Here is a 25830-nt window from a genome sequence, read left to right on the forward strand (position 1 = left end):
ATTATTTATGTGGTTTTTTTAGGGAAAGCATAGAAGTGGATGAAGTAAAGAAAATAATTTGAGAGATAAATAGCATAGAGATAATGACTAAATTGTAATTATTATAAATTTCAGAGATTGATCTAAGGCACGTATAGCACACTTTCTATTTTTATACTAAAGTCCTATTCAGTGATAATTTTTAAAGTTGTATTTAGTATTTTTACTCTAATTAAAACATCATTTTTTTTATTTATACTATTTAGTGATATAATATTTATATTAACTTTAGAAATTAAAAGAGTGTTTTGATTAAAATTAATAATATTATATCATTATTTTTATATTTAACTATTAATTTAATAATTATTTTTATCAAACACTTTCATTTTAACAGCTACAGCTAATTATCAACAGTTAATAGCACCTAAAAGTTAATAAAACAGTTGAAAGTTATTAAAACAGCTAAAAATTATTAGAACAGTTAATATTACTAACATAATCTAAATTAAAATAATTTATCAAGTTTAATGTTAATTTGATAATAAAAATTATTTTATATTTAGTTGAGGGTTTATGCCAAATACAATACCCAAAATGACATTTTATCCATTTAAAATAGATTATATGAATTTGATTTAATTTATAACTCAAACTAAATTAAAATACAATAGGCTTGTTTACTTTTAAAAAAAATATTTCTATTTTCTATTTATCATTTTCTAAGAAAATATTAAAAATTGTAAAAAAAATTGTTCATCAATAAATAATAAAAAAGATTTTCTAATTAAAAAATAAAAAATTATTTATATTTTTATAATTAAAAAAATGAATCATTATAAAATATGTTTAAAATTTTATTTTATTTTAAAATTTTTAATAAGTGTTATTCATTTATTTTATAACAATATATGTGATTAATTTTTTATTATTATAAATAAATATTTTTAATTTTAAATATAAAAATTTATAATATAATTTTAATTATAAAAAGCCATTGTTTTGTCATTAAAAACAATTAAAAAACAGAAATTTCTATTATAAAGAAAAAAATAAAAAAAATAATTTATAATAATATGTTTAATAAAAGGTAAAAAAATTTAGAATTAAATATTATTCTTATAAATTTTAACTTTAAAAAAAATAATTATTAACTCTAATTCTCAAAAAGAGATAGTTATTAATAAGAAAAAATATTAATTTAATCTTTTTAAATAAGCAATTCTATTCTTTAATTTTTTTAGAAAATTTTTTAAAGACAATTATTTCAGTTTTTTACAAGTAAATATTATGAATATAAACAGAATTCAATTTTTTTTAATTAAACCGAAATTAAATCCTAATAAAATTGGACTCGTAAAGATCTCAGTGTAATAGAAACTATGTTTTATTTTATTTTATTATTATTTTTTTTAGCAGGTTTTGATTGAATCTAAAATGGAAAAAAAGAGGTCTAAAATGGAGATAATAGATAAATGAAGGGATGGTTTTGATATTTTGATTGAATCGGCTCAAGAAAAGACAAGGAAATAAAATTTCATTTTTAACAGGACATGCATTTTCTGGCCAAATCAAATGATTATGAGCTTACCAAATTTCTTGCCAGCGATGAAACTTCTCATAATTAATTAAAAAAATATATAAAAATCCATTTTTTTCAATAATTCTAGTTCCACAAATTTCAGGTACGTTCCTCTACTCTCAGATTTATTTGTTTCTTCCAATTTCCTCTTTCACCCGCTCAATTCATCTTCCTTCATTCTTCTCGTGGAATTTTCTCTTGTCTACTTGTTTGATGAGAAAAAGCTGGGATGAAGAGAATGAAATGAGGATTTTTATTTACAGTGTTGTTTGTTTGCTCTTTTTTGGCTTAATTGATAGTGGGATTGAATTAGAATTGGGGATTTTTTGGTGTTATTGCCATGTGAGTATTATTGGAAATGAAAATTTTTTTTTTTTTTGAAATTTTTAATGCGAATTGTTTTCAATAGCTGGTGATGATTGAAAATTGAGTAATGCTTGCTTATGTATTGGGCTTGTTAAGTAATTGGTGGTGATTATGTAAGCAGGACACTGCTGTAGGCCTTTTTTTTTTTTTTTTTTTTTGAATTGCGATCATATATGAGTAAATGATGATTGAGTTTAATTCAGTTTTTTCTTTTTTCCAGGGGAATTCTTTGATTAGTGTGCCTTTTCATTCCTATATTCAAATGGGTACTGGTTGATGTTTTGGTTGTTAAGGGATTGGACCTAAGGATTGTTGGCTTAAGCTGTCCAACAACTAGAGACTGAGATTGTTATTGGCAGTTCCAGATATGTACTGGAGTGGGGCTACAGCTACCACAACTCGGGGTGGATCACCCACTGCTAGTGGGGATTCTGTTGTGACTTTGGATCAAGTTCCACGATGGAATGATGCAGAGAGTAGATCATCACTTGGTTATGATAATGATGACCCTTCATTTTCCAATTCATATTTCCCTGATCCTTTAACGTCTCCTAATGAGGGGGAAACTAGTAGTAATGGGATGGTATCAAGGTTTCCTGTTGATCACGAAATCAATTCAAAGATATATTTATGGAGGGGAAATCCATGGAATCTTGAGATGGATGCTGTTGTGAATTCTACAAATGAGGTGAGTTTAAAGCACTTGCCTATTATTGGATTGCTAAATGAGATGCTCAATTTGGAAATCGATAATTCTTGACTTTACTCCTATGCACCCATGTGACATGTGGTCATATGTTTATATCCGCGAAGTAAAGTTGTTAAAAAGAACTGTTGCCACTTTTGCAACTGCATTGATGTACAATGTGATGATTGAACTTTTATTTGGTGTACTGTGATACAGCTATTTACGCAGCTTCCATAAGAATATCTAAATTTAGAACCTGAAGTTTGAATGTTTTTATTCTATGCTCCAACTGGGTCGGGGGCCTTGTATTGGGACTTTTAATATATGTGAACTTTCTCTTTTGGATAACAACCCATGTTTGAAATTAAACTATTAATTTGTTTTGTACTTGTGGATGCACCTGATTATTTTTATTCGTGATAATTATTTTGAAGTTTAATAATGGTTTTTGCAAGTTTTTAGAAAATTGTTTCACTCTCAACTCAAAGGTATTACTGAGCCCATTCATCATCTTGGTGTGTCCATCACTGGTGTATTCATTCTGGCATGTTGAAGTTTCCCAAGTAAATAACAGGCTGAAGGCCTTTGAACTCATTCCTTTAGTCCAACAGAGGATTTTCATTTGTGGGAGTTGATTTGAGTTCTTGGGAATGCCATGACTAATAAGAAGAATTGGCAAGTCATTTATATGAGCTCTGATATGCTTTTGATTCGTGGCCTTCAGAACATGGATGAAGCACAGGACTGTCCTGGTCTGCATGCAGCAGCTGGACCTGGTCTCGCAGAAGAATGTGCCACACTGGTATGCTATTGGTTATTTGTTGGCTTTTATCTCATTTTTTCCATTTGACATGCAAGGTTGGTGAGGTGTAGTCTTTAGGCATTAGTTACAGGCATTTTTACTGATCCCACTCATAATTTTTATATAATTTTTATTGCATAAGAGAGCTGATAGGCTGTAACATTTTAAGTAGATAAGCTTGATATGCATGTTTTAAGATGAAGCAAGATATGCCCAATGCTTTTGCCGTTGGTAAATTGGGCTTGTTGAGTTAATAGGGTATTTTATGGAGGTAAAAATGTTAAGAATGGGTTTGATATGATTTACAAATGTTTTCTGACAGGGTGGATGTCGTACAGGGATGGCTAAAGTTACTAATGCATATGACCTCCCTGCTAGGTGTGTATATCAGTGCATATTTATATGTTGGAAATCAAGTAGTAATAAATCTTGTAACTTCTCCCATCTGCTTGATATTTCACAGACCAGGATGCATCTTATCTTTTATGCTTAAAAGTCATCTATTTTTAAGAATGATTTGGCATACTTTTTTCTTTCTAGTTATGTAGTGTTTTAGTTGGACTACGGTAGTGGTATCATTTCATTGACATTTTTGTGTTATTCACCGAATTGGGATAAGTAAGTGCTATATTTGAATGCCATGATTGTTCAAGCATTTGAAAGAACGTTTGATACTTGATTATTAAGATGATGTTTTCATGCTAAACAATTGATGCTATACTTAAATGATTTGGTGGTCTATCATAGTTTAAATTGTTTATATATTGCACATCAAACCTACATTTCTGTCATCAATTTTCTTTACTTCTTTTGCTTCCTGATATATTAGTGTTCTAGTTGGTGTAATTTGTTTACAAGTATTCGTTATAAGAGTTTTCTCTCTTTCCTAATAGAGGCTAATTTTCCCCCAATATTGTGTCAGGAGAGTTATACATACAGTTGGTCCTAAGTATGCGGTGAAATATCATACTGCTGCGGAGAATGCTTTGAGTCACTGCTATCGGTCTTGCCTCGAGCTTCTTATTGAAAATGGCCTTCATAGGTTGTTTGGTAGCAGATGCTAAATCATTTCTTTCATTTATTTTGTTTGTTTATTGTGCTTCTCCTTCATTGTTGTTGAACATGGAGCTAATTTCTTCTTGACATACAAAACATGCAGCATTGCTATGGGCTGTATATACACAGAGGCTAAAAACTATCCACGCGAACCAGCTGCACATGTGGCTATAAGTAAGATTTTTTTCTCCCCCACATGTTACAGTTCTTTGTTTAGTCCTATTGACTAGTTTTGTTAAAATTGTTCTATTCTTTAGTCCTATTGACTAGTTTTGTTAAAATTGTTCTATTCTTTATTCCAATTGTATAATACAAGTTGATTCCTTGTCCTAGCAATTCAAATCTGTAGGTTGAATGAAAAATGTACATGAATTCAGTGTGAATCTGTTGAATCAATTAATTATGTTGATTCTTTCCTCATCAAGTGAACCCAAATGCTCATTGGACCCAATAGGTTCAAAACTATGTAGCATGTTTCGTTTCAGTTCTATTGTGAAAAGACTCCTCCAAGTGACCTGAGCTGAAATTCTTATTATTTTTAAAAAAAAGAAAGACTTTTCAAGGTAGTGAAAACTGAGGCTTAATGAAACACAGAGTTCAAATATAAAAAATTGAGGAATATACAAAGGTTTCTGATCATTTTGCATATGGTTTCATGGTATGAAATATAAATATTGAATAGTTTTTAGGAAATTAATATGAGATGTACCTTTCAATTTATTTAATTTACTTATGCATTTTATAGTTTAGAGTTGGTCATTATGGGTCTCGGCCCACATTTCTTGCTTTAAAGGCAAATGCTTTTCCATTTGGCCACAGATCACTCATATTTGTCAAATTTGATGCATTTTATTTGTTTACATAGACACGTGTTGTTTTTAATTCATGTTGAGAATTATAGGAAATCATGTGATTTGATTCCCAAATTTTAATTTACAAAATTAGGATTTCGATTCTTGATTTGAGTTTCCATTTGACAATTATGATCTTGACATGTTATGTATGCTGAATATGCCAAGGGAATGCTTTCCTCATTCCTTGGAAAGTTAATTGCCCATCCATTTGTGATTACAAGATAAACTAACATTTTTTTGGATGAAATTAGCTATGTTGTGCTCTAACTTATGTATCTGTTCTCGCCATCTTCAAATGAAAGCCTGTATGTCATCAAGTGATTCTTAACTGTCTGGCTGATCGTTTATTATCTTTTTTTCAGGGACAGTAAGGCGTCTTCTTGAGAAGCAGAAAGATAAAATCACTGCTGTTGTCTTTTGTACAACCACAACAGCTGATACTGAAATATATAAGAGGTATTAGTAACTGGGGTTCCTTTTTATTGCCTTCCAGATACCAATGTATTGCATCTTTAAATAAATGGATATGATACCTTACGTGACATGTGGCATTTGTTATTGTTCCAAATTGGCTATACTTTTAATAGGATCATCCACATTTTAGTCATTATTCCATTTAATATTTTACAATGCAGATTGCTACCTCTTTACTTTCCTCGAGACAAACATGAAGAGGAGGTGGCAATTTTAAAGCTTCCAGCTGATGTTGGGGATGAGAATGGTGAGACAATAATAGATGAACGTAAAATCAGAATAAAACCTTTACCCAAGAAAACCGTTATCAGACCTCCCCAAGTCGAAGTTGACCTTCCTGTTAGTGATGTTGGCTTGGTACGAAGGTTAGTTACATAATGATGACGCAAAATTAGACGGTACTGTCTACATTCTGTTGTGTACTTTTTTTGCCATTTTTGTCACCTTTTCGGTTTAGTTTGCTACATGTTATTTCTTGTTCGTTTCTAAATTTTTAGATAATGTGTTAAATTGGAGATTACTATAAATAAGCTAGTGCCTAGAATAATCTTGTCATTTTTTGGTGTGAGAGGTGTATTGTTTTTTCATTCCGTGAGTGGTTCCTTGGAGAGTGGGATTTTTACCTTTGTAGTTTGTATTTATGTGTATGAAGACAAGGTATGCATCTTGATTGGCTGCTGTGTAATTGGACTTACAACTTCCAGTTTATTTACCATTGCCACGAATCTTTATCCTTCTGATGAAAGAATCTTTTCATTTTATTGCCGTAACTACATTTGTGATATATGCTATTCCATTCTTATAGTTTTGGTGCCTTCTGAGAAATTGACACAAGAAACAAACTGAAATTTGAAACACTGCCTGAAAATGAGGTTGACCTGAGGCTTTCTGCCCTTACCTTTCCTTGTGAATTGTGATACATGATGCTCTTTTACTTCTTGATGTTTAGGTGTGCTGTGTGACTAGAATTTTTGAAATACTTTCCTTTTAAAGCCACAATCAGAGCAAATTTGTACTCTTTTTGGTTCGGCAAACAATATTAGCGATGGAGTTGTAAAAAATGAATTGTAGATTTGGAGGGGTACATAGTGGCGCTTTCAGAGAAAAAGAAAAAGGTTTTAGGTTTATCCCTCTAATTTGCAAATGGAATGAAAGTACCTTTGAGGGAGAATAGTTTTCTCTTTTGGCTTTAGAAGGCATATGCCTTACTACATTCAATTTTTGGTGTAGCAAGCACCAGTGGACCGACATGCTGTTTTGACTACTTATTTTCTATAGTAAACAAATTTCTGCTTGCCGAAAGGTTGGCGATGTTTCCATGTTTTTTAAAGATCTTATCTTTGCTTACTAGAAAGACGGGGGTGTCTGGGCCAATTTTGTTTCATTAGAATGAAGTGTTGACCTATGTTACCTGTGCATTACCCATGTTATAATCCCATGGAATGTTGTGTTTGTGCTTAATTTCTATCAATTTACATGTCAATTTTCATTGTTTAAATTTTTTCCTTGTTCACATTTTCATCTTCTGGTTCATGATGGCATTAAAATTTTACCAGCCCATATTCATCTGAAGACCTAAGTGGATAAGTGTTATCCTTGCAGAAACTCGTCATACTTGGATTCATATTTGGATCCAGCTTTCATGTCCTTAATTAAGGATCCAGATCAGAGGCGCAAGGAGCAATGGGAAAAAACTGCTCAAGCCCAGAGCGGATGGAATTGTGCTAAAATGCTTGGATTTGGTGATCTTGGTGGTCCTCCACTGTCTATTGCTGAAGAATACTCTCTTCACTCTAGATACCTCACTAAAGCAAATTCTCTTAATCTTTCTGAAATTGCAGAGATGAAAATTGTGTAAGCATATGCTCCTCTTCTTCCTCATTTGTATGCTTGCTTTAGATCTTGAAATGTTTTTATTTCTCATGAAATCAACTAATCGAGGAATTCTGTTTTTTCCCTTAATTTATAATTTAATTTTTCCTTGGGGACAACTGGTATACATTAATTGGTGGCTGTGAATTGTATTTTTAAGCCATATTGTTTGAACTCTTCTCGCGATGATTTTGACCTGCTCAACTATTATTTTTGGCTTTATAACCTTTCTTTGAATTGCTTATTTCTTTTATAATGCAAAAGTTATATATTTCATGTGTTGTTGGGCTGCTCTTGTGTAGTGTATAGCTGTGTTAGGCCTTCTTTTTGTATTTCAGTTATCGTGGTGGGGTAGACAGTGAGGGACGTCCTGTAATGGTTGTTGTGGGAGCACACTTTTTGCTGCGATGTCTTGGCCTGGAGCGATTTGTGCTTTATGTGGTTAAGGTAATTAGATTATGGTTGCTTCATTTCCACCTTTTTAATTAGCCTATGCTGATTGAATTACGCAGCAGTTGGTTGGATTTATTGGACAGGGGTATTGGTGCAGATTTGTTTGGAAAATGCTCACTTCATCTGTCTTCTGATGCTCTTCTTTTTAATATTGTATAATTCTTTTGATTTTTAGTATCTTTTATCAATAGTGGGTTGTTAGTTTGTACTAATAAATATGTCTCATTTACTAAATATCAGGAATTTGAGCCCATAATACAGAAGCCTTATACAATTGTATATTTCCACTCTGCAGCATCTTTACAGCTGTAAGTATTGTCATAAGGTTCACTTGGAACGAGTACATGCAAATTTTTGTTGAAATTTTATCTTTTTAATGTATAATTTGCATCTCACTTGGTTTTTGTGATTTTTACACAATGTGGAATTTCTGGTACATTGGATAAAATATTTATTGTTCAAAAACAAGAAATGGGAGAGAAGTGTTCTTTTTGTTAAGGTGATGGTAATAAAATGTGTTACTCAAATTTTCAAGCTTTCTTATTATTCTTAGTCCTCAGTTTCTTTAATTTCGCAGTCCTGTGGGATTTGCCAATCCAGTTTCTTCTTGCGAGTTGTGGCCTTGTGGGAATTTTTTGTCAATCAAATCTCTGTATATGTATTCTTTACAAATTTGTCACTTACTAGAACATTATTATTTCACACGACTTGTATTTCAAGTAATCTGGAAGTAGTGTTGCTACCCTGCTAGTAGTCTGATAGTTGGGTACTTGCCATTTAGTGGATACAGGCAATGGTGCATACTCTTACTTCCCCCCTCCCTCCTTGAATAAAAAATGGAAGTATTGTTTGTGAAACTAGGGGCAGGTTTTCTATTATTATTATTATTATTATTATTATTATTATCATTATTATTATTATTATTATTGCTTGCATTCAGAAGGTTAAATGGGCAGGAGAGAAAAGCAAGGAAGTGGGCAATTCAGGGTATAAACTGTGGTTTACCGGAAAGGAGAGAAATAAGAACGGAGTGGGCATAATCATAGACAGGACATTGAAAGACACTGTAATAGTTGTGAAAAGAGTAGGAGATAGAATTATACTAGTAAAGCTAGTACTAGAAGAAAAAATAATAAATTTAGTTAGTGCTTATGCCCCACAAATAGGACTAGATAGTGAGAGTAAACAAAGGTTTTGGGAAGATATGGATGATTTAATGCAAAGCATACCGAATGAAGAGAATATTTTCATTGGTGGAGATTTGAATGGACATGTTGGAAGTGATAGGCAAGGCTATGAGAATGTTTATGGAGGTTTTGGTTTTGGCAGTTGAAATGAGGAGGGAAAAAGCATTCTGAATTTTACTATGGCATACGATCTAATACTAGCAAATACCTACTTTATAAAAAGAGAGTCATATTTAGTGACTTTCAAAAGTGGGCAATATAGAAGCCAAATCGACTTCCTCTTAACCAGGAAGACAAATAAAGTTCTATGCAAGGATTGCAAGGTCATTCCAGGAGAGGTTTTAACAAGTCAACATCGGTTAGTGGTCTTGGATGTCAAGTTTAGAAACAATTCAAGTAAGGTTAGAAGAGATAGTGTAGCTCGAACAAAGTGGTGGGAGTTCAAAGGAGTAAAGCAAGTGAAGTTCAAAAATGAGCTTCTCGAGTCCGAAGCATGGAAGCTGAATATGGAGGCCAATGATATGTGGATACAGATGGCATCAAAGATTAGAGAAGTAGCTAGAAAAGTACTTGGAGAGTCTAAAGAACATAGACCACCCTCAAAAGAGAGATTGTGGTGGAATGAGCAAGTACAAAAGGCAGTGAAGAGAAAAAGGGAATGGTATAAGAAATTACCTAAATGTGATAATAATGAGGCATATGAACGGTACAAGATAGCAAAGAAAGAGGCAAAAAAGGCAGTTAGTCAAGTAAGAGCACAGGCCTTTGAAAAGTTATATAAGAAACTTGGAACTAAAGAAGGGGAGAAAGATATTTATAGATTAGCAAGGAGGAGAGAAAGAAAATGTCAAGACCTCAATCAAGTTAGGTGCATTAAGGATAAAGAAGGAAAAATGTTGGTGAAAGATGAGGACATTAAAGAAAGATGGAGAAATTATTTTAATGATCTCTTTAATAATAGTCAAAATGGTAATAGCGTGAATATAGATTATAGAACGATAGAAAAGAATGTGAATTATACTAGAAGGATTGAATCTTTAGAAGTAAAGGAAGCACTTAAGAGAATGAAAGTGGGTAAAGCCTGTGGACCCAATGGAATACCAATCGAAGTGTGGAAGTGTTTGGGAGATATGGGAGTATTATTTAATAAGATTCTAAACTCAAAGAAAATGCCTGGTGAATGAAGGAGTATTTTAGTACCTATTTTTAAAAATAAAGGAGACATACAGAGTTGTTCGAATTATAAGGGAATTAAACTCATGAGCCATACTATGAAGTTGTGGGAGAGAGTTGTTGAGCATCGACTACGTCATGATACTTTTATCTCTCTCAATCAATTTGGCTTCATGCCCGGTCGTTCAACTATAGAAGCGATCTTTCTCATTAGAAGCTTGATGGAGAAATATAGAGATGTAAAGAAAGATCTACACATGATTTTATTAATTTGGAGAAGGTTTATGATAGTGTTCCAAGAGATGTAAAGGTTTATGATAGTGTTCCAAGAGATGTCTTATGTAGTGTGTTAGAACAAAAGAGAGTATCTATTAGGTACATACAAGTGTTGAAAGATATGTATGAATGAGCAACTACTATTGTGCGCACAGTGGGAGGGGACACAAGATTTTCCGATCTCAATTGGATTACACCAAGGATCAGCTATAAGCCCTTACCTTTTTACATTAGTTTTAGATGAATTGACGAAACATATACAAGAGAGTATTCTTTGGTGCATGATATTTGCGGATGATATTGTTCTGATAGATGAGACGCGAGAAGGAGTCAATAGAAAACTAGAGCTTTTGAGAAGTACTCTAGAGTCAAAGGGTTTTAAGTTAAGTAGAACGAAGACAGAATACATGCATTGCAAGTTCAGTGAAGGCCAAACTGGTGATAGTGAAGGAGTTAGTTTGGATGGAGTGGTACTGTCCCAAAGTAATCACTTTAAATATCTCGGCTCAGTCCTTCAAGTAGATGGGGGATGTGAGAAGGATGTTAGTCATAGGATTAAAGCCGGATGGTTGAAGTGGAGACGTGCCACGGGCGTTTTATGTGATCGCAAGATTCCCAATAAGTTGCAAAGAAAATTTTACCGTACAACCATACGACCTGTTATGTTATATGGTAGTGAGTGTTGGGCACTGAAAAAATCGCATGCGTCTAAGATAAGAGTTGCAGAGATAAGAGTGTTAAGGTGGATGAGTGGCCATACTAGACTAGATAAAGTCCGTAATGAGAGTATTGGAGAAAAGGTAGGAGTGGTGCCAATTGAGGATAAGTTGAGAGAAGGGAGATTGAGGTGGTTTGGTCATGTGAAGCGTAGACATAAGGAGACTTCAGTTAGACAAGTAGAGCACATTAGGTTAGAGGATAAAAAGAAAAAAAAGAGTAGACCTAAATTGACTTGGAGAAGAGTAATACAACATGACCTAAAAGCATTACAAATTTCTGAGGATTTAATCCAAAATCGTTTAGAGTGGAGAAAGCAAATCCATAGAGCTGATCTCAAATTTTTGGGATAAAAACTTAGTTGAGTTTAGTTTAGTTTTATTATTATTATGTGATTCATTTCCTGAAATTTACTGGCTTTCACTTTATATATACTTGTTTCTGTGATCAACAGTCAACCGGACTTGGGGTGGATGAGAAGATTGCAACAAATACTTGGTCGGAAACACCAGCGAAACCTGCATGTATGCAACAACACTTTATCTAATTTCAAAATATTTCTCTGTATTCTTAGTTTTGAAATCCTCATCTGCTCTATGCAGGCAGTATATGTTCTTCATCCTACTTTTCATCTGAAGGCTACAATTTTTGCTCTGCAATTATTTGTTGATAATGTGGTACGTCTCATTTTATTTTGTATTACACTGGATAAAACATGCAACTATTTTACCTTGACTAAAATTTTTTAAATTTTATCTAGACATGGAAGAAAGTAGTATATGCTGATCGGCTTCTACAGCTGTTCCGACATGTTCCTCGTGAGCAATTGACCATCCCAGACTTTGTTTTCCAGTTAAGTTTTCTGCTTCTTTCACTATTCTATGTTTATTTAGCAATTACTATTGGTAGAAAGCATCTTTTGGCCCCTAAGCTTTGTACAAATGGTCGCTTAGCACTCTCACCTTTAGGGTCTGTTTGGATGAGCTGAGGAAATAGTAAGTAAAGGAAGGGTAAGAAAGGGGAAAGGATAAGGAGGGTTATAACAAAAAAAAAAAAATCATGTTCAAGAAGGGGTGAATTAATGGAAAGATAAATAGAGGTAATATATATTCTTTATATTTGAGAGAAGGAGAAAGAAGGGTAAATTTAAGGAGTGTCAAAACAAAAGTAGTTATTGCTCTCACCTCTCCTTCCCTACTCCTTCTTATACCATAATTTGGGATGTAAGAAAAATTGAGGTTTGAAGGTAAAGAAGGGTAAGGCTTAACCTTACCCTTAATTAATTTTCCCCTTTTCAAACAAGGAAACATAACTCACTCACCCTTTCTTCACCCTCATCGAAACATGCCCTTAGTTGCGTCCTCTTTGATATCCAAACTTTATAAAAGCGTAACTATTAAAGTCATAAACTTATAAAAGTATTAAATCCCTGAACTTTATAAAAGTTTAACGGAAAGTCAGAGTGCGCGCGAGTCACTTCTACATGTTCACCAATGGAATGGGTAAAATAGTTATACTTTTATAAAGTTTAGATGTCAAATCGGATACAGCTAAAAGTGGGTGTCAAGTAACTTTTCAAAGTCTGGTCAAAAGATGCTTTCAGTAATTGTTATTTCATCATTAAATACAATGCTAGTACTTAGCTTCTGCTTGGGGTCCCTTGTTGCATCCCTTGGTCCCCGGTGATGAAAATGGCAGTGAAAATAAGAAGATTCTAACACTCTGTGGATATAATTAATGCAGGCATGATTTAGAAGTAAATGGTGGAAAGGGTCTTATTGTGGACCCTAGAACAAAATATGTGTATCATCGACCATAGGAATCACATATACAGTTCCAATCGGATGACAATGCAAGTCCACACGTTGTGGTTAAGTAGGTGTGTGCTACAGTAGTGTACAAATTGTATCTGATTTTTTTAATTTTTTTTCAAATTTATTGCAGTTGCATTTGCTGTTAAAACCTGTATTTTTTTTTTTTTACAATTTGATTTCTTGAGCCATGATTTTGGTTTCTGGAGATGGAAATAATATTGGTTCTTCTTGTATTATCTCATGTTTATACAAGGTTTTTCGGCAAAATTATAGAGTACATCAAATGTGTTAAAATATAGTGAACCGAGTATTAACATAAAAGCAGTTACATCATATAAAAAAAAAAAATGAAACTCACTATTTTGTGAATGAAGGTGTATACGTATTAGGTGTATTTAATAATTTATTAAGTTTTTTCCTTGCCATAAAAGCGTGTTTTTATTTACTTGTTTATTTATTTTTTTTGAATTATTTTAAAAAAAATTATTATTTAGATAAATCAATTAAACTGAATCAAAATGATTCGGTTGGTAAATCGATCATTTTCAATCTTTACCTTTTACACGGTTAAACCTCGGAATTCACAGAAAGAAGAAAACAACAATTGAACAATACTCATTTTTAAAGAAATGAACATAAGAAAAATTAAATAAAAAACGGATATCAAAAAATAAACAAAAAAAAAAATCAGAACTAAAAGTTCATAATTTCAAACCAATAACAATCTCAGTTCTAAATGCAATCTCAAGTCTCAATTTTAATTCTTACACTATTGCAATCAACAATCAATTTCATAGGTAAAAACCAATGATCAATTTCATTGGAGAAAAATTAATACACAAAACATAATATAAAATCATTAAAAATCAAAAAAAAAATTGATATACAAAATAATCACTACTTTTTGCAACAAAAAAATTACGGTTTTTATTTTTAGGGCCACATCCATTTCCACCTCCATCATATTTCCAGTTGATGCATGAGCTTGGGCTTGATGGGGCTGCTTTGCACAGGGCAGTGGCTAGTCACAAGGGAAACTAGGAGAATGGAGCAAGTCGCAAACTCACAAAGATAAGAATAGTAGACTCGCAGAAACAAATAATCAAAGAAGAACAAGCAAAGAATCAAAGAAGATTAAGCAAAGAATCGAAGAAGAAGAAAGCTAAGAAGAAAGGAAAAGCAAGCACACAAACCGCAAGCGCTAAGGGCAATGAGATGAGAAATCAATATTTCTTTGAATTATTATTTTATATAAATTATTTTATGTGAAATAACATGGCTACTCTATAATTATTCATAATGAGAGAAGGCTAAAGTGGCACACAAGAAGGGGAGAAATTATCATTAAAAGAATGGCACATGGAGATAAGAGGGAAGGGGAGGAGAGTAGGGGAGAGCAGTTTTCGGTTTAAATTGAAAAATCGAATCGAACTGATTGAATTTGGTTTTAAAATTTAATCAATTCGGTTTGATTTATAATTTTAATAATTTCGATTAATCGGTTCGGTTATTTTATGAAACCGAACTGAACCAAAATTATTAATATATAGGAAATAAAAAAAAATCGAATCGAATTGAATCGAACCGAATCGAATCGAACTAAAATCAAAGAAAACCGAACCGAACCTTGAGATTTTTGAGTTTTGATTTCTATTTTTTTTTGTTTTTATGTTTTTATTATTTAGATTTAATGTTAAAAATATAAAATTTTATAAATTTCAGTTTGATCGGTTTAAAATCGAACGAACCGATATTTATTAATTCGATTCGATTTGATTTTCTATTATTAATCGATTCGATTTTTAAAATTTTTAATTTTCGACTATTGATTTTATCGATTCAGTTTGGTTCAGAACCGAACCGACCGTTTGCATACCCCTAGAGGAGAGCTAGCGATTAGAGTGACCATGGTAGAGTGAGATCGAATGAAAATCATATTGGTTTAATTTAAAATTAAAATTAAATAAATTTTAATTGATTAAATTATATTAAATCGAAATGAAATTATGATTATTTTAAATAAAAATTAAATTTTTTTCTTTAAAAGAAAATTTTAATCTTATAAATTTAATTAAAATTAGTTTAATAAAGTCAATATTATTATTTTCCCGAAAATCATGACGTTGCAACGTGTCAGTATTCTGCGGCGTGAGACGCTTGATGCTGTTGCAGCTAATCCCGCGACGCAGCATCGGTCTTAAGATTCTTTTTCTCGAGAACACAAAGCCTGGCATCCTTAGCTCACCCCGTTTGCTTCTCCAATTTACTCTGCCTGTGAGTTCTTTCTTCCGTATCCTTTGCTTTTTATAATCTAAAGAATAGTTTCGAATTTTATGTGTTTTTCATACTTGGGTTCCTTTTTTTTTTTGTTTAGTTTCCTTTTTTTTCTGTTTGGTTGCTGAGAAAATGTAGGAAATTGATTGGATAATTAGAGTATTATACATAGTTAGGTTGTTTCTGCCGGTTTAGTTTTTGGCACTTCAAGAAATTAACTGAGAGAGTGAGAGAGAAAAAAATCCCTAAAGCATGAGCTTTGAAGGTTGAAGCTTTTTCCATTTGGTGGATAGGCATATTTTTAGAGTGCTACAGTGGGATTCCCTTTTTTTTTTTTTAAGTTGAGATACCTGTACCGAACTAGTAATTGTTGCTGATTGATTTGTACTAGCAGTTTAATGCTGTGAAGGGGGAGTTCATTACCTGAAAGAAATGGTGCAAAGTCTGTCATTAAGCACTCTAACAGTATCTAGAAACTGTGGGATTTATGATTCTACCCCATCATGGAGGAGGCATTTCAATCTAATAAGGAAAACCCGTAGAGCCTTCGGGACTGATAAGCAATGTCCTTCGCATCAATTTGTTCCAAGCTTATTCCTTACGGGTAACCCCAACATATTAAGAGGGGGAAATTTAAGGGTTGAAGCTGGATGGCTGTTCAGCAAAGGGGGCAACCAAGAGTGGGATGCAAGCCGTGAGCGCAGTGAAAATGCTAATGAGGATATCTTGATTTTCTTTTTTCAGCTTGACTTAGCAACTCGAGTTCAGGTTTGAGAGTCTGTTGTTTGATTCTGGTGACCTTTGCATAGAATAAAGCTGTTATTTGTATCGCTCCTTTTTGTTGTAATTCTTACAAACTTTTGTTGGTCGGGTGCTGTGAAATTGCAGTACGCTCTGAATATGGAGCAGTATGACATTGCACAACAACTTAGAAACAAGCTTACTGAGGTTAGGTCTCATTTTCCTGATCTAGTTAATATGCATTATTTGCTTTTAACTATTGTAGCAGTAATTTTCATACAAAATTTCAAAACTCACGAGTTATATTTTGTAACATTGTCATATTGTATGTTTGCCTGATACCAATGAATGTCCTCATTAATGTGGACAAGCTTGCTCATAAATAGAATTATCCAATGATTTGGCAGCATGCTGAATGAGTTCTCTTCTTGGAAGGTTGAAGAAGAGGTTATTCGACAACAGGAAGCAACAAGGGGATCATCCTCAAAGAGTGAAGCTCAAGATAAGGCTTTAAGTATCATACGACTACGGTGAGGCCTTCACTGTGCTATTCTTTTTTCTACTTGGGATTAAACCAAACAATTATGGCAAAAAGTTTCTGAGCTATCAAATTTACATTTTCCCACAAGCTATTTGTTTGAATTCCCTTTTATTATACCATAATTAACTCAAATGTTCGTAAAATCCTTGTGCTTCTTTCTTTGCAGTGCAGACCTGCAGAATGCAATTGAGAATGAGAATTATGCTATGGCAGCTCAATTACGGGATCAAATTTCCAAATTGGAGGCAGAGTCTTTAGCTGCATCAGCAAAAGCTCTTGCATATGAAAATGCTCAGTATGCATTTCGTTTAGGACAAAAAGTGTCTCACAAGATTTTTGGTATGTAAACATGGTCTCCACTGCATGTTCTTTTATTTGTTTGCAGTTTCACCTCCTACCTGAGGTCCAATTTGTGCAATAAAGTCCATCAAGTTTGGGAATTCGATGTTAACCAGTTGAAATAAACTTTCATACTGATTATGTAGACGCTTGAAGATAAGAAAAATCATATTGCAATTGTAGAATTGGGAATTTATTTATCCCATTGTGACAAGACAACCAATTGCTCTCCACTCTCTCCACAAGCCCATGGCAGTGTAGAGCTTGCATTTATAACAAACTCCAACATCTCTACATTAGCCTTTCTTTAAATATGTTAATAATCCTAATAAGTCAATAATTCATGTACAGCAACTTCATACATTTGATTTGTACGTTCATTTCTGTCTGTTGACACTGTTTCCTCTTTGAAGGATGCCAGTGCCTCTGGCTGCATTTCAATTTATACTTTATTGGCATTATTGGATTATCTTACTATGAAGATAACATGGTTTCCTTTTTTACATTAGAAAAAAACCCCAACATAGTACATACAGAATACCATATGGAAGTTCTTGGATGCTCCATGATATCTAAACTACAGTTGATCAGGGGATGTCTTCTCTTCATTTTTGGGCCTCCTTTTCTCTCTTTTCCTCATTGTTTTGATTACTGAAGTCTATATTATGATTGTAGGCTATATTATGATTGTAGGCTATCGAGCTGTGGTTTGTGGAATGGATCCAACATGCTGTGAGTCAAGTTCATGGATGGAAACTGCACAGGTTGAAAAGTTGTCTCGGGGTACTAATCAGCCATTTTATCAGGTTTGATTTGATCTTATCTTTAGTTCCTTTTCTCCTTGTATGCACTCTTCTTTTCCAGTTCAAAATGTGCAAGACAATGCCATCTTCAGCTTTGTCTTCAGTTTGTTAAACTTTTGGAACTGTAAGGGGCTTGCTTTCTTCCTTTCCTATACCTTCTTTTCAAGTCTACCCCTGTCAGCTCTTTCAAACACTTGAACTAAAATATTTGATGTGGAGGCCTGCTTGGCCTATGTACTGGATCAACATGGATCAAACTGTTTTCAAATACTTAATTGCCAATATTCAGTAATAAATATTGAAAATGTGTGCATTTACAAGAAAATTGATGCTTGTAGCTGTGTTGAAAAAGAATCATGATAAATGATAGAAGAACATCAGTTTTCCAAGGATGCAGCTGTGGTCCATTCATTATGGGATGGTTTTATCTTTTTGGCTACTTTAAATGAATGCCTTAGCAGGTGATCATCATTGGAAAAAGGATATGGTTAACGATCTGTATTCACCTCATCTGCATATTTCTGTGCATGTTGGCCTCGAGCAGTAGAATGGAGCTTGATGATAAAATTCCATTTTTTTCCCCCAGGTTTTGGTTGATGTACATGCGGATCCCAATCTACTGGTGGCTTATGGTAAATCTGCATTGTCTGCATCTTATCACTTCATTTCTGTGTATCTCTATGGATTTTTCCTTCAGAATTTGGAACTGAAAGCCAATTGTTCTATGTTTAATGATTCCATTTGCTTGGATGGAATAACTAGATGTGTATGCTTTTTCTATTTAAGTTTTTGTTAATAGTCATGCTAATAGCTCTGGTGTACTTTGGGATGATGTTCCTATGTTGCAGTTGCTGAGGAAAATTTAGTAGGCCTTGAGAGACCAGATTTGGTGAGCAAAATTCTTGATTAAAAACCCTGAAACACGTTCTCTGAATTCTTGGTTTGATTTTGTGTAGGCTGTACTTAACCATGTGCAGGGCAAGTTTGATCATCCCTATATATCATTCTTATTCTATGGGGCAGATACAGCAGGAGATTTTATCCCAATTAAGCAGCTTCGTGAAAAGTACAACAGGCCTCGTCATGAAGTGCCAATTGATCCACCAGACGAGGACAGCAAAGGCAACCTTTAAACAATAAATTGTTGGTTTCTTGTTCATGTAAGCTTCCAACTACTTGGAAACCAAAAAAATATAAGTGTTATTTAGTAACTTGTCTAGGCTTTGCATGAATAGTTGTGATGATTTTTCAAGTTTTCAGTTTTGCAGGAGATTCGACTTTTAATTGTCCAGGCAATGTGGCAGAATTGCCAGAATACCTTGTATATGATGTAGATCAACATATGAATCCCTCCCTTCCATACTTCTCAACCTCTTTCTTTCTCAATGTTGTAGTTCCAGTTACATTGAAGACATGAGAAACAACTTGGAGAAATCAATTCACATGTTCTTTTGCGTTCACTTTTATTTATGCTCTTAAGCACAGAACTTCAGTAATCGAAACTTATGCCTCGGCTTGGGCGTTTGCATGTTCATGAGGTTCCCAATCGCATCACAACCATAACACTAAGGTGGTGAAAAGATAATCACTGGTTTATTTATCACAACCATAACACATGAGGTCCGCGGCTTGACTATCTTTTCACCATCTTATGTGTTATGGTTTATCATCACTAGTTTTAGAGATACTTTGAAAAGATAAAAAAAAAAAAATTTTAAAAAATCCTATAATTTCCCACCCATCAACATTTCTCTACTTCCCTCGTTCTTCCAATATCTCAACTCTCAAGCTTTCAATTCTCCTCTTATTCTTCTAGTTATTCTCATATCTATATACTCTAAATTCCTAAATAATTATTGTTTTCATACAATAATTACATTCAATTTTTATTTTTCTCAATCTCAAATTCATCAATTTTTTCTTATTTCTTAAATTTATAGTGCCATAATTATTAAAATGCCGTGTGGCCGATGAGCCGATCTGAGCCTGGGCCTTGGAGCAATTTAGGACCAATTTATTCTGCTGGCCTTGAGCTTTAATCGCGCAGGTATGCTTCCTGACATGACCAACATTTTGGAATTGAGGAAAGAAGAAAAATGACATTGTATATGCCCTTGTTTAGGTCCTGCGCAAGCTTAAGACTTCTCACCCAACTCCATGCACATCTCTTGGTAACCGACCTCCACAATGACACACAAGCTTCTACCAAGCTTATTGAGTCCTATTCTCAAATGGGTTCCCTTCATTCCTCTAGACTTGTCTTTCAAACCTTCCATAACCCCGATTCTTTCATGTGGGGCGTCCTCATTAAGTGTCATGTATGGTCCCATTTCTTTGGTGAGGCCATTTCATTGTATAATCAAATGCTGTACAACGAAATCCGGATTAACGAATTCATATTGTCTTCAGTTTTAAGAGCTTGTGCTGGTTTTGGTGATTTGGGAATTGGTGAAAAGGTCCATGGGAAAGTAATCAAATGTGGATTTGATATTGATGCTGTTGTTGAGACCTCGCTTCTCGGTATGTATGGAGATTTAGGTTGCACAAGTGATGCCAGGAAGGTGTTTGATAATATGTCGGTGAGAGATTTGGTTTCGTGGAGTTCAATTATTTCCTCTTATGTTGATAATGGGGAGGTAAGTGAAGGGTTGGAGATGTTTCGCTCACTGGTATTGAAAGGGGTTGAATTGGATTCTGTGACAATGCTTAGCATTGCCGAGGCATGCGGTGAACTGAGTTTTTCGAGGCTAGCCAGATCGTTACATGGTTACGTAGTGAGGAGGAGAATTGGAAGTCACGGTCCTTTGGATGACTCTCTTATTGTAATGTATAGCAAGTGCGGTGATTTTTCTAGTGCAGAGAGGATCTTCGTAAATATGTTTAACCAAAGTGTAGCTTCATGGACAGCTATGATTTCCTGCTATAATCGAGGTGGTCGTTTTAAAGAGGCACTAGAAGTTTTTGTTGAGATGCTAGAATCTGAAGTGGAATCAAATACAGTTACCATGATGGCTGTTCTAGGTTCTTGTGCTGGGTTTAGCCTGTTTAAAGAAGGGAAGTCGGTTCATTGTTATATTGCTAAGCATATGGAGCTTAATGATGATTCTTTAGGGCCAGCATTAATAGAATTATATGCTAAATGTGGGCAATTTAGGTATTGTGAGAATGTTCTTCATACTATTGGGAAGAGAAATATTGTATCATGGAATATGCTCATATCACTGTATGCTTCACACTGGTTGTTGTTGGAGGCATTAGCACTATTTGTGCAGATGCAGACACAAGGGCTAATACCAGACTCTTTTAGCTTGTCAAGCTCGATCTCAGCCTGTGCAAATGTGGGTTTCCTACAGCTTGGGCGTCAATTACATGGTTACGCCATTAAAAGACACATTCTGGATGAGTTTGTCCTGAATTCACTAATTGATGTGTACTCAAAATGTGGTCTCATGGATTTAGCATACCTGTTATTTGACAGGATCCAATTCAAGAGTGTTGTAGCTTGGAATTCTATGATTTGTGGATTTTGTCAGAATGGTAATTCATCAGAAGCGATTAATCTCTTTGATCAAATGTATCTTAACTGTCTTGACATGAATGAAGTGACCTTCTTAGCTGCAATTCAGGCTTGCTCCCAGATGGGACATCTTGAAAAGGGAAAATGGCTTCACCACAAACTCATTACCTATGGTATAAAGAAGGATCTTTATGTTGATACTGCTCTAATTGACATGTATGCAAAGTGTGGAGACCTTCAGACAGCCCAAGTAGTTTTCGATAGCATGTCAGAAAGGAGTGTGGTGTCATGGAGTGTCATGATTGCTGGATATGGAATGCATGGTAATGTTGATGCCTCAATATCACACTTCACTCAAATGGTTTGGTTGGGTATAAAACCAAATGACATTACCTTCATGAACATTCTATCAGCTTGCAGTCATGCAGGGTATGTGGAAGAAGGCAAGTTTTATTTTAACTTGATGAAGGATTTTGGCGTCGATCCTAGCTCAGAACACTTTGCTTGTATGGTGGACCTTCTAAGTCGTGTTGGTAATCTCAGTGAAGCGTACAGAATAATCAAATCAATGCCATTCCCTGCAGAAGCTTGCATTTGGGGTGCTTTACTTAATGGCTGTCGAATTCACCGGAGAATAGATATGATCCGACGAATTGAAAGAGATCTGTTAGACACGAGGACGGATGATACTGGATATTACACCTTATTGTCTAATATTTATGCAGAAGCTGGTAATTGGGATGAATCTAGGAAGGTGAGATCAGTAATGAAATGTATAGGACTGAAGAAGGTCCCAGGATACAGTACAATTGAACTTGAAAAGAAAATCTATAGATTTGGAGCAGGAGATGTATCTCATTGGCAAATAAAAGAAATGTACAGCCTTTTGGAAAATTTTCAAAGTTTGGCTCTGGAACAAGTATGTAACTTATCCAGTTGCACCAATAATGAAACCAAGGAAGAATGCATTACAAATTCATAACCCAGTCTTATTTATCATCTCTTCTATTTTTTGAGATTTGGCAGCAGATATTTTGATATAAACTCAATCACTGGTCGATGGTCAATCGATTTCAGAGCCTGTTCTCATTGCTTGCGTTCATGAACTTGGCCAACATTACCTGGCTACACTTTGGAGCTTGTAATCACTTTCATATCATCATCATACTCATCAGCTTGTCAAGGAGTGATCACCCAGATAGGAAGCTTTCTTGCTCCTTTGTGGCCATGTTTCAAGAACCAAAGAACTTTAGGGTAATATCAACAATAGAATATCTTCAAAACAAAAGTTTTTAGAAGAACTGGCATCGCATGTCCTATTATCATCTCCTCAATTGATCATACTTTATGTTTTCTTAGAAACTCAACATCTGCTTGTATCATGCATGCCATGCCTGCAGATCTATTGATCCATTGATAAGAGTCTTTCACCCTAGTACTTGGGGCCAGCTCATGTGATCAAACATTTTACATTATTGAACAGAAGGGCTTTTAGTGATCTCCACATTGACAATAAATACGTCCTGTTTTGGCAACCTTGACGCTGCTGATCCCATGATTTGTGTTTTTATGTAAAACCATGGTCTATGAAAAAGAAGCAACTCTAGGCAATGAGAAATCATAATCAGTATCCATCTCCATCAGGCTACACCCTGGGGTTTTGATTAATCCTTTGTGCTTCATCAACTCTCTTACCTCCTTGACCTGATTCCATCTTCCATCAGAAGCATACAAATTACACATAAGCACATAATAACAAGCTTTGTCAGGATGTAACTCTCGCATTCTCCTGATTGCTATCTCTCCAAGATCAAACCTTGAATGCAGCCCACATCCATGGAGAAATGCTCCAAACAAACTAACTTCTGGTTGAACTGGCATTTTCTCAATGAAGTCCCAGGCTTCTTCAAGCCTCCCAGAACGAGCCAATAGATCAACCATGCATGCATAATGCTTATCGGAAGGCACAAAGTTATATTCTTGGCACATCGAAATGAATAGATTCCATCCCTCCCCAACCATCCCTGTATGACTACATGCAGATAAAATGGCTGTGAAGATTACTTCATTTGGTTTCAATTCTTCCCCCAACATATCATTGAAAAGGGCAAGGGATCCACCACCATCCCCTTGAATTCCATAACCACCAATCATTGCACTCCATGTGACAGTGTTTTTCTCTCCCATACCATCAAAAATTGTACGCGCGGATTTAGCATCCCCACATTTGGCATACAAGGTCAAAAGTGCAGTGCCAACATAGACATTCGAAGATAATAGACCCCCCTTTATAGAGTAAGCATGGAGAGAAGAACCAACTCGAAGAGCGCCAATGAAAGCACATGCTGAGAAAACGCTTACCAATGTAACTGCATCAGGCAAGAGAGAGCCCATTCTCATCTGACGAAACAATTCAAGGGCTTCATATGCAGACCCATTCTGATTATACCCAGAAATAATAGAATTCCAAGCAACAACATCCTTGTCTGAAACGGTCTCAAATATGTAACGGGCATCTCTATTCATACGGCATTTTGCATACATGTCCACCAGAGCATTTACAACAGCAGGTTCCTCAAACCCAAGTTTAATACCAAGACCATGAACTGACCTTCCCAAATTCAAATTGCCCAACTGTGCACATGCTGATAATACACTTACAATGGTAACATTATTGGGCGAGATATCAACCCATTTCTTATTCATAAACAACTTCAAAGCCTCATTAGAGAAGCCACTCTGGGTATAGCCAACAATCATAGCCGTCCAGGAGACGAGATCAATACTAGATAGCTTATCAAATACAGACCTAGCATCTCTAATGACTCCACACTTGACATACATGTCTAGAAGTGCTGTCACAACGTAAGAATTAAGTTCCACGCCGTTCTTGATTGCGTATCCATGAACCCACTTCCCCTGATGCAAAGCCCCTAATTTTGTGCATGCAGTAACTAAGCTGCCTACGGTAAATTGGTTAGCCGCAATCAACCCTTCTCTCATTCTATTGAACAAAATCAAACCCTCCACTGGGCAATCGTTCTGTACATACCCCGCAATCATTGAAGTCCAAGAGACCACATTTCTATCGAGACATTCATCAAACACATCACGAGAACACTCAATCTCTCCACACTTTGCATACATATCTACAAGACCAGTCAGCACGAAACTATCAGGATTAACTGCTTTAATAATTTGACTGTGTATTTTCCTCCCTTCATCAATATTTCGCAATTCACTGCACGCCTTCAACACAATCGAGAAAACAACATTATCATGCTCTCTCAGGCACATTCTCATACGGGTATGAAGTCCAATAATCTCCCAATACAAATCGTTCAAAAAATACCACCTTAGCATCACTTTCCAAGAATAAAGGTCTGGGTTAGGTATTCTATCAAACAACAAGCGCGCATCATCAATGCACCCAAACGAACCATACAAGCTAACCAATTTGGTACTGCATAAAAGATCACCAGCAAGACCATCAACAATGAGCAACCCATGAATTTTCTTGAGAGAATGGATGTTTTTGCAGAGACCCAGAAGATAAAAACATGGGTTCGAAAAAATGTACTGAACTGAGGCTATGTTATGGTCAATCTGAGGAGGGTCTAAAGGTAGCTGATGGATTATGTAGGAGAGATTTCTCCATTGGAAGTAAAAGGGTTTTCTGCATATTCGTCTATGCAATCGGGAGATTACTCTTACCATCTTTTTTTTCTCATTTGAGTCGGGATTTTGATTCCCCGGCCTTTTTCTTTGTTTTCTTTTCAGGTAAAATATAGAAAGTGCTTTCAAAAAATAAATATAGAAATTAATTTCTACTAAAAATTTATTTTTTATAAATTTCAAATGAATTAATTTTTATTAAAAGGGTAAAAATGATATCTTATAATATTATTTTAAAAATATTTTATTCAAAAAAAGTGAAATATCTTTATATTTATTAATTTAATGCATTTAAAAAAATTAAAAAATTAAAATTAATTATAAAAAAAGTAAATGATCTTTCATTAAGTTTATGGCATTTCGCCATCAGTGCTAGTGAAAAGACAATATTAATCTTGTAAATTTAACAAATTTTAACCTTTATTTATTTCATAAAAAATAATTTATATATTAAAAAAATTCTTATAAAATTAAAATGTCGGAATTAATGGAGAAATTACACAAAATCAGTGGGCCAAACCTCCATTCTCGTTAGGGGTGTGCAAACGGTCGGTTCGGTTTCGAACAGAACCGAACAAATAAAATCAAAAATTGAAAATCAAAAATTTTAAAAATCGAATCAAATCCATTAATAAAAGAAAACCGAA

At 34.4% G+C, this 25830-nt stretch overlaps 4 protein-coding genes across 12 annotated transcripts; 3 read left to right on the forward strand and 1 right to left on the reverse strand.

The window, feature by feature from the left end:
• The first annotated feature begins 1499 nt into the window (after positions 1-1499).
• On the forward strand, positions 1500-13526 carry LOC110650503 (uncharacterized). 3 transcript variants are annotated; one of them, XR_009151441.1, is made up of 15 exons: positions 1500-1664; positions 2148-2615; positions 3340-3417; positions 3740-3795; positions 4340-4459; positions 4577-4647; positions 5690-5783; positions 5963-6166; positions 7404-7655; positions 8012-8120; positions 8367-8434; positions 11934-12003; positions 12086-12156; positions 12240-12331; positions 13223-13277. XR_009151441.1 is itself a non-coding variant. In XM_058154002.1 (15 exons), exons 2-15 carry the CDS (start codon positions 2295-2297, stop codon positions 13296-13298), a joined length of 1686 nt encoding a protein of 561 aa, XP_058009985.1. In that variant the 5' UTR covers positions 1500-1664; positions 2148-2294; the 3' UTR covers positions 13299-13526. The 3 variants fall into 3 exon arrangements, 2 of the variants coding, with proteins under 2 accessions (XP_058009985.1, XP_058009986.1); XM_058154002.1 differs by having other exon boundaries at positions 12082-12156; positions 13223-13526; XM_058154003.1 differs by lacking the exon at positions 1500-1664 and adding an exon at positions 1693-1903 and having other exon boundaries at positions 12082-12156; positions 13223-13526.
• A 1894-nt stretch (positions 13527-15420) lies between these two features.
• LOC110650500 (clp protease adapter protein ClpF, chloroplastic) lies at positions 15421-19451 on the forward strand. 6 transcript variants are annotated; one of them, XM_058154005.1, is made up of 10 exons: positions 15421-15567; positions 15959-16335; positions 16456-16515; positions 16744-16838; positions 17016-17188; positions 17864-17994; positions 18578-18623; positions 18840-18880; positions 18948-19151; positions 19252-19451. In XM_058154005.1, the coding sequence occupies exons 2-9, from the start codon at positions 16000-16002 to the stop codon at positions 19122-19124; spliced, it is 1059 nt and encodes a 352-aa protein (XP_058009988.1). In that variant the 5' UTR covers positions 15421-15567; positions 15959-15999; the 3' UTR covers positions 19125-19151; positions 19252-19451. The 6 variants fall into 6 exon arrangements, with proteins under 6 accessions (XP_058009988.1, XP_058009987.1, XP_058009990.1 ...); XM_058154004.1 differs by having other exon boundaries at positions 15962-16335; XM_058154007.1 differs by having other exon boundaries at positions 15962-16335; positions 18969-19151.
• A 153-nt stretch (positions 19452-19604) lies between these two features.
• On the forward strand, positions 19605-22507 carry LOC110650499 (putative pentatricopeptide repeat-containing protein At1g69350, mitochondrial). 2 transcript variants are annotated; one of them, XM_021805481.2, is made up of 2 exons: positions 19605-20038; positions 20114-22507. In XM_021805481.2, exon 2 carries the CDS (start codon positions 20223-20225, stop codon positions 22488-22490), a length of 2268 nt encoding a protein of 755 aa, XP_021661173.2. In that variant the 5' UTR covers positions 19605-20038; positions 20114-20222; the 3' UTR covers positions 22491-22507. The 2 variants fall into 2 exon arrangements, with proteins under 2 accessions (XP_021661173.2, XP_021661172.2); XM_021805480.2 differs by lacking the exon at positions 19605-20038 and having other exon boundaries at positions 20045-22507.
• Positions 22344-25369, reverse strand: LOC110650502 (pentatricopeptide repeat-containing protein At2g03380, mitochondrial). Its single transcript, XM_021805493.2, has one exon. It carries the CDS (start codon positions 25223-25225, stop codon positions 23093-23095), a length of 2133 nt encoding a protein of 710 aa, XP_021661185.2. The 5' UTR covers positions 25226-25369; the 3' UTR covers positions 22344-23092.
• Positions 25370-25830: the final 461 nt, after the last annotated feature.

This window comes from Hevea brasiliensis, chromosome 9 (assembly GCF_030052815.1).
Source record: "Hevea brasiliensis isolate MT/VB/25A 57/8 chromosome 9, ASM3005281v1, whole genome shotgun sequence".
Taxonomy (NCBI): Eukaryota; Viridiplantae; Streptophyta; class Magnoliopsida; order Malpighiales; family Euphorbiaceae; genus Hevea; species Hevea brasiliensis.